This window comes from Cibotium barometz, chromosome 1 (assembly GCF_041138505.1).
Source record: "Cibotium barometz isolate CiBa-2024 chromosome 1, ASM4113850v1, whole genome shotgun sequence".
In the NCBI taxonomy this organism is placed as follows: Eukaryota; Viridiplantae; Streptophyta; class Polypodiopsida; order Cyatheales; family Cibotiaceae; genus Cibotium; species Cibotium barometz.
Genome location: NC_141046.1, coordinates 5,410,020 through 5,419,193, shown reverse-complemented (window position 1 = coordinate 5,419,193; position 9,174 = coordinate 5,410,020). Strand labels below are relative to the sequence as shown.

At 42.8% G+C, this 9,174-nt stretch overlaps 1 protein-coding gene across 1 annotated transcript; it reads left to right on the top strand.

Annotated features, from left to right (window-relative positions):
- Positions 1 to 613: 613 nt before the first annotated feature.
- On the top strand, positions 614 to 1,434 carry LOC147641541 (uncharacterized). The gene has a single exon (XM_086813125.1). It carries the CDS (start codon positions 650 to 652, stop codon positions 1,229 to 1,231), a length of 582 nt encoding a protein of 193 aa, XP_086669251.1. The 5' UTR covers positions 614 to 649; the 3' UTR covers positions 1,232 to 1,434.
- The last annotated feature ends 7,740 nt before the right edge of the window (positions 1,435 to 9,174 follow it).

The window sequence follows — 9,174 nt, the reverse complement described above, 5'->3', positions numbered from 1 at the left end:
TGAACGAGACCCTTGTTTTGTAAACCCTATTTTGTCTGCATGTGAGGAAAACTTCAAAAAATCCAAGGCTGAGAACATGACAACAAAAAATGGTAAGTACGTAGATACTTTAAATTCTTTATTACGAGAGTATCGAGATGTCTTTCGCAAAGATTTGTCGGATGGTGTCCCACCATCTAGGGAGGTAGACCATTACATTGATGTGCTACTAGGTTTCAAGCCTATAAGCAAGCTTGCTTATAGGCTCAACCACTTCAAAGCACAGAAGGTGGAGTGACATTTGGCCGATTATGTTAGAAAAGGTTTCATAAAACTTGGTTCTTTGCCATGGGCTTTGCCTATTCTTTAAAATAAATCTATTTTTTTTCTCTTTCAATGTTAAAATATGTACACTTACTTTCTGTAGAGTACATGCTTCTACACTTGCTTGGTATGAGTCTTGCTTTTGGCGCTAAGAAAATGTGCCGTACCCAACAGTTTGACCTCTCAACTTCTCTTTTACTTGGAAGTAGAGTGATGCCTAAGCAAGGTTTGACATTCCACCGGTGATCTCCGTTTTAACATTAAACAAACAGGTGTGTGTGTGTGTGAGAGAGAGAGAGAGAGAGAGAGGGAGAGAGAGATCGCCGGCCGGTTCATTGATTAATTGATGGGGCTGAGAGGCAACAAAGGGATGGAAGGTAAGGGAAGGTCACGCGAGGAACCCCCCACGAGCAATCTTCATGTGAGCGCACTGGATGCACTAGTGAACGTAAATTCTTTCTTTACAGGGGCGGTGTTCATAGGCCTGGCGTTCAACGCGCATAACAACAACAACAACAGCAACAACAGCTTGGCGGGCGAATCAGATTGCATTGCGTCGGCCAGCGTGGCACGTAGGCTGGTGCTGTTCGAGGTGCTCTCCTTCGCCTTCTTCATGCTGTCCACGCTCATAGCCCACGGGCTAAAGCTCCAGCTGGCGCTCCTCAGCGCCACGAAGCTGGCCACGTGTCCCTTTGTCCCTGTGAATGAGAGGGCCACGCGGCTGGGCATGCTGGCCACGGCCTTTGCCACGGTGGCGGGTACCGTCTTCCTCACTGTCTCCATGGTGGAGTTGGTGGAACTCCGCCTTGGCTTGCTCTCCTGCCCTACCAGCGCTTGGTCCAAAGCCGCCGCTTACCCCCTCATCACCTGTGTCTTTCTTGGGGTCTCCATTCTCATTGCAACTGTGGTGTATGCTTTTTCCAAGTAGTTGCTCCCTTCGATGTACTAAAATCGTGTCCATTTCTGTAATAACGAATGTCACGTAAAAGGATTATAATTTCCGGCCAGTGCGATTTCCAACTATGGGGTAATTCGGCTTGAACGTAAAAAAATGCCTACTATCAGCTGGTAGATCTTACCGCTAAAGTTCTTGTCTAATTATTTTTTATATAAAAAAAGTTTTTAGTTAAAGTTGTTGTCTAATTATTTTTCATATAAATTTTTTTAGTTAAAGTTGTTGTCTAATTATTTTTCATATAAAAAAAGTTTTTTAGTATTAAAGAATGACTCATGTTCACTTTTTTAACATTAAATAATTAAATATAACAAAAGGTTTTACTTAAAGTTCAAACCTACATTAAATATAACCTAAGGTTTTATTTTAGGTTCAAACTCACATTGACGTTCTACAAACCTTAGGAGAAACGCTTACAACATTTTAATACGTCATAAAAATGAATGAATTAACAACATTTACATTCACTTATAATACACTAAAAAGTCATAAGTTAAAATATATAATAAAAAATAACAATTATATTAAATTATAATTCATTACAAAAATCAATAAAAAATGCATAGATTAGAATTATTGAGTTAAAACAAGATTAAATTAATTTTAACATTTTTTAAGAGATTAAAAATCATAGAGCCAAAAGTAAATTTACTTCGTTTTATGTTGGCGGCCAATCAGCTCTTTGGCCGTCGGTTAGATAGCCGTTGGACTGATCATTGTGCAATAAATAGAGCTTTTTTGTTTTGTAACAAACTTGTAACAGTTTCTTGAAGAATGGGTAGTACCTATGTAGTTGTAAAGGAAAAAGGGAATTAGTCAAATAAGTGGATATAGGGGTTACAGTAGACTTGATCTACCCGACCGAGATTGTAGAAAAGGAGTGCATTTTCACCTGGATAGCCCAAGAATCATGTCGGGTCTACTTGGGCCCACAGGAGAGGAACAATACTAAATAGGAGGACAAGAAAGTTGATTGAGCAATTCATGAGCAGAGCTCTTGAAAGGTATTGTACTGGATTGTTATTACTCAAGAATAACACATGGGTTGGTCTTTGGCTTACTTTAGTTCATTTTGCATAATGGAAAGTGAAAGTACATTCATTGAAATATGTTACCTGGAGCATGTTAGTGATCATAGGCTGATATAAAAAATATTTATATACATAGAAAATAGTTATTAAACCATGTTTTAAAAACAAAGAATAAGAGAGAGAGAGAGAGAGAGAGAGAGAGAGAGAGAGAGAGAGAGAGAGAGAGAAAGAAGGTGGGGATTGGGGGTTGAAGGGGTAGAGAGATAATTTTCACCAAAATGACATGTTGCAACCAAAAAAAACCCTCGCTCCCACAACTTATCCAGACTCTAAACAATAAGAGCATTTCAATTGAAAGAAAAACGACTCTATTTTTTCCCCTTTCAATGTAAAAATACGTACGCTTACTTTTTGTAGATGTGCCACCCAACAGTTTGACCTCTCAACTTCTGTTTTACTTGGAAGTAGGGTGAACCGGTTATCTCCGTTTTAATATTAAACAAACAGGAGAGGGTGTGAGAGAGAGAGAGAGAGATCGCTCGCTCCTAGGCCGCCGGCCGGTTCATTGATTAATTTATGGGGCTGGGAGGGAACAAAGGGATGCGAAGGTCAAGCCAGGAAGCCCCCCACGAGCAATTTTCATGTGAGCGCACTGGATGCACTAGTGAACGTAAATTCTTTCTTTACAGGGACCGTGTTCATAGGCTTGGCGTTCAATGCGCATAACAACAGCAGCAGCAACAACAACAGCTTGGCGGGCGAATCAGCTTGCATTGCGTCGGCCAGCGTGGCATGTAGGCTGGTGCTGTTCGAGGTGCTCTCCTTCGCCTTCTTCATGCTGTCCACCCTCATAGCCCACGGGCTAAAGCTCCAGCTGGCGCTCCTCAGCGCCACGAAGCTGGCAACGTGTCCCTTTGTCCCTGTGAACGAGAGGGCCACGCGCCTGGGCATGGTGGCTCCGGCCTTTGCCACGGTGGCGGGTGCCGTCTTCCTCACTGTCTCCATGGTGGAGTTGGTGGAACTCCGCCTTGGCTTGCTCTCCTGCCCCACCAGCGCTTGGTCCAAAGCCGCCGCTTACCCCCTCCTCATCCGCCTGTGTCTTTCTTGCGGGGTCTATTCTCATTGCAACTGTGGTGTATGCTTTTTCCAAGTACGATGTGCTAAAACTGTGTCCATTTCTGTAATAATGAAAGTCACGTCTGAACTTTAAAAGGATTACAATTTTTGGCCAAGGCGATTTCCAAACTTTTGATTCGTTATGGGTAATTCGGTTTGAATGTAAAATGTTGAAAAATTCCTAGCAATTATAGAAGCTGGTAGATCTTACCCCTAAAGTTGTAGTATAATTATTTATATTAGTACTCAACCCGCTGTCGTGACGTGGGCGGTATTGCTGGGCAAGTGCGAGACTTCTGGCTGTGAGAGTCGTTTCAAATCCCAGCAAGGAAACAGAATATATATCTCTTCAAGGGGGTTATGACATCTCAATTTTGGTCGACATGTACATGTGCCAATTCACTTCAAAGCATCCCCAAATTCAGCTTGATGAATGCATATACATTACGAGTCAAGAGCATGACCCGCTTTAAGCATAGATCTCCTGACCCTTTTTCCAAGTGCCTCATACATAACACATGTAGGCATAGCACAATCTTCAAAAGATTCCCATATACATGTGACCATTCACATCACATGTTTCACATAATGTCAACATCACCGTTTCAAGATGACTCTTGATCTCATGAAAACTTGGATTTTGTGGGTTTGTTGACAAGAGAAAAGTCGGATTTTTGCTTGTTAAATCCTTGCCTTTTAAGCTTTGAAAGAAAAGAAGGAAGCCCTCTTTGTCTTGAATTTAGAGAGAGAGTAAACCCCTTTTGGCTTACTTTCAAGAGAGAGAAACTTTGTATTTGCTTAGGAAAGAAAAAAAAACTCCTTTGTTTCTCTTATTGCTTTGAGAGAATGAAAGGGTTCAACGTTTTTCTTTTTCTCTTTTTTTAATAAGAGAAAACTCACAAACACGAGACTTTGGAACTCGGTTTTAGCTGTCGGCGGATTTCCTTTCTTCGCCAGCTTCTGTCTCTACAGCTGTGCTACCCGCACTTCAATCTGGGCTGCAACCTTTTCACAAGTCCCCTTCGGCCACTTCAGCGCAACCTGCAGAATCACCCAAGAGCTTCCACTCTCTGCCTGTCACCACTTCTTGTACCCAAGGCGGCCTTTAATCCCTCCTTCAGCTCTTCATCTGCACCTATGGCTGTGCTCCACATCACTGTACACAAGGCATCTCCTCACTCTCCTTGCCTCTGGTCTATTACCCGCCAGGCGTTCTTTGCGAACAAGGCAACTGCCTTCTCTTCAGCGCCTTCTCGCTCCACCGAGAGCCCTCCAAAAGCCAGGTGGCCACCTTCTCAAAACCGACTCACCTCAGGATCTCTGCAGAATCACTAGCCACGCATACTATCTACCAGGCGGCTTCAAACTTCGCATCTTTTTGCCAGCCTTCTAGAGGTGGCGCTTCCACGCTTGCAAGGGAGCTGGTAGCGAAACAAAACCCCCAGGTGGCCATTCCCAAGTTGGCCACTTGTATTAATGTATTTTTTTTATTTTTTTAAAGCCTCAAAGCCTCAATAATGGCCACCATCCCTCTCTAGAAGTGATCAGTTGTTTGCTGGTCCTTCAGTATTTCTTGTGCCTCCATCAAGATCAAAAACTGCAACTAATCCCTCTTTCTTGTCAGCCCCATAAGAAAGTGATGCTGCTTTTGGTTCATTGATAATTCGTGCTAACTCAAGGTTCACCATAAGCATAAAAACTCCATGATTCACACCACACTTATGTACAGAGGCTTCGAGACCTGGCTCAGCCTCAGCTCGTCTTATTGAACCTCATTTACAATATGAACATATGTACATAGGCATCATAAAATAACTCAAGTCATGGCACTTAATCCCATACATCTAGATTTGCATTTAATGGCCTCACATTCATGGTTTCACACCATAGACGTGCCATGGCACGACATCCACCCCTTCTAAACCTGCACATCCTCCGGTAATTGCCAAGTCATCATTAAGATCCACATATATCTGGATGTTGTCTTCATCTTCTACATTACCAGGAAGATCATCCTCTTCCTCTTCAACCATATCCATGCTATCACTATCAAGCCTCTCATCTTGAGTCCTCTGCGAATCAAAAGGATCACTGTCATCCCTTCTTTTAAACATCTTGATCCTTTTGCCTGCTATATAGGATTCTTTATCTCTGTTCCGTCAAGCTCACACAGGGTATACGTGGCATTTCCATGCACATGCTTGACAATGTAAGGGCCAAACCATCTTTTTGCAAACTTCCTTTGCACGGTGAACTGGTTGTCAAGACTACTATCATATATTAGGACCCAATCACCTTCTTCAATGGGTTTTGGCCGGAGTCTGTGTCTTCTATCAAATCTTTCTTTATTTTTCAACCTTGCATCTTTCAAACGAGCTTTAGCAAGCTCTACATCTTCAGGCCTTCTTTCCAACTGCCTCATTCGCAATGCAAGGAGGTCTTCCCTGTTCAATTCTTCCACCCAGGGTAATACATTCCAATTTGGGACTACTTCTTCAACTGGCATTACCGGCTTCTGACCATACATTAATTCTGCAGGCATGTATCCTGTCATCACTGAGCTATGAGTTGTACGGTCAGCCCATAAAGCATATGGTAGCAGCCTTGGCCACTCCCGCATTCTTCCTCTGCATGCCTTAGCCAAAGCTTTAATGATTGGAGGATGTCCTCGCTCGCTTTTACCATTGCTCTCAGGGTTGTAAGCACATGTTAGGGCCAATTTGATGCCAATTCTAGAAAAGAATTCCCTTGCTTCTTCAGCATCTAGCTCACCCCTGTCAGCTGTTATTTTCCCAACACAACCATACCGGCGAATCACATCTTCCAAGAGAAATTTGCATACTGTTTCTGTGCTCTTTGTTCTAAGAGCACGCCCTTCCACCTGATTTGTTAGGTCTTCTCTTGCAAGTACTACGTACCGCATCTGCCAGATTCCCAAGGGCATTGTAACTAGATCCACTACCCATTTGTAGTGCATGGCAGGTGGGTAGGTTGGTTGCAGGCCATCACGATGTCGCACATTCGAGTACATTTGACATACCATACATGTTTCCACATATTAGGATACATCCTTGTACATTCCTTTCCACCAATATCTTTCCTTTATTTTGGTAAAGGTGGCCCACACACTTTGATGTCCAGCCCAGAGACTCTCATGGAATTCTTTCATGAGCTTCCCTTGAGTCTCTTTATCACATATAACTCTCTGTGGCATAGCATTCCTCTGCTTAGGATGCTTCCACAAGTACCCATTCTTTAGAAAATACCCATATTTCTTTCTGCGGATCCTCTTGAATTCTAAGTCAGACCAATTTTCCTGCCTTGTCAAGGTACTCAAGTATTGGCCAATAAGCAACCAATCTCCTTCATACATTTCCTCAGTAAAAGACTCAAGTGCATTTGATAAGCAAGCATGGTCCCCTTTTGCATGTGCAGTAGTATAGAACTTTGTGCCTACATCATCAATGTCACTAATCATCCCTTCTTCATCTTCATACCTGGCTCTTGATAGCATATCTGCAACTGGGTTGTCCTTCCCTGCAATATGCTTAAACTCAGGATTTAGTGACTTGATATAGGCAATCCACCTGAGCATAGCGATATCTGGAGTGGTGCAGCTTGCAATCATCCCAAGGAGTGGCAAGCAGTCAGTTTCCACAAGCACGGATGCTCCAATAAGATATTCTTTTTCACATTTTAGAGTAGTGACTACTCCCAATAACTCCCTCTTGATCTGCGGATAATTTCGCTGGCGAATGCTCAGTACCTTTGCTCCAAACCTGATTACATACCTGTGATCATCCTCATCATCTTGCACTACTGCCCATCCTATCCCAGTAGGACTAGTATCAACTGTTACAATCACAGGCCTGCCACACTCATAATCTACCTTCCATAGAGTAGGTGATGATTGGAGCAGACATTTCAGCTTCTGCATAGCTTTAATATGTGCAGCACTCCATAAAAATCTCTGATTTTTCCTCAAAAGTTGGTAGAGAGGATCTGCTACATGTGCATAATGTGGGATCCATATAACATAAAAGACACATGCACCAAGAAATCTCCTCACCTCTGTAACATTAATGCATATCTCTTTCATTCTTTGTATCGCATCTATCTTGGATGGACAAGGTCTGCGCCCATTAGTACTACAAAGATGCCCCACGATTAGTACTTCACCAACCCCAAACACTGATTTCAATCCAGACAAAGTAAGATTCACCTCTTCAAGCCTGGATAGAATTTTATCACAATCTTTTATATGATTTGCCACAAACTTGCGGCACCCTTTCGAATTCAAATCCCTATCTTTATCTTTTTCATCACAGCCTTTTATGGGCACATCATCCAGAAAAGGCATAGTTATTTGTGGTATGAAGTCTCGTAAGACTTTATTCATTCCATTCATCATATGCGCCACTGAGTTGGTGGCTCCCTGTGGTAAGGTGCACATCCTTACCAAACCCAAAGGAGTTTTCATTGTGGTCATGTCCCTGCTTTGTGGAACTGATCATATCCCGAATACAGATCACCCATAGAGTATATAGCTTTCCCTGCAAATGCTTCTGCAAACTCGTCCACAGTCGGACCTGTTCCCACATTCCTGATTGTGACCTTGTTTACAGGTTGCATGTCTTGAATGAAGCGCAACGCTCCATTTTTCTTTGGCACGGTAAACCATCTGTTGGAGTATGGAGCACATGATGGCTCCAAAATTCCCATCCTGATCTTTTCTTTTAGTAATTCCATCAGCTTTGGCAAGAGAGCTTTTGGTACTGGAATCGGCCGCCGCAGGTTCCAGGGCACATGTGGAACAGTGAAGATCACCATTGGCGCTATTACGCTTGGATCAACACAGCCTATCTCATGCGGCTGAAAAGCAAAGGCCTTCCCATGTTTTACAAGCATCTCCTCAAAGCATTCCTTTTCAACTGGTAACAGGAAATCCTTGTCACCGATCTTCAGCTCTTTTAGGGTTTCCTGTGTAAACTTATGCCCAATTTTCTTCGGATCTCTGAGATTCGGTTGCATAGAGGCTTCATCTATCTTCTCCTTGCTTTCTGGTGGCAGGGGCAAGGCAACTGGTTTCACCTTCTTTGCAACCGTTTTATACTTTGTATCAACACAAGCATCCATCTCACAATACATGTTTTTACATTCCATTCCCTCAAATTCCCAGATTATATCATACATCCCCACAGATGACACTTTTACCATCTCATTCCCACCCTGTAAGCATGTGCTTTCCATGGCAAAAAGCTCACCCATAGTATCCACAAATGACACCTCGTCAAGCACACCTGAAATAAACTCATTTTTCTCCAAAAGACCACACTGCTCAAGACTTTTTTGTACATTTTGTACATATCGACGTATACCACGCTTCAAATCCTTGCTTTTTACAAAGACTATTGACCCATAGCTAGAGAATCTCTGAAAGTTTGCTGAAAAGTTATTTACATTGATTGAGTCCTGCGAGAACTCATTGCCCCTTGTACCATTGCAATCCCGCTTTACAATGGCACCTGGCCAAAATCCCTCATCTCCCTGTAGTTCATGAATTCTCTGTTTATCTTTGGGAGTGACTGTTCTCGAAGAGACTCGCGGTTCCTTTCATGGTTGATGCAAACTGTCAAGAACTGAACAGCTTTCTTGCCATCTTTGCTCCTTATTCTTGCTTATGCTGAGCCATCATCTAAGACTTTTGTCTCCATCCTCACAGCTGTAATATAGGGTTGCCCAAGGATGAGGGGATACGATGACATCTCC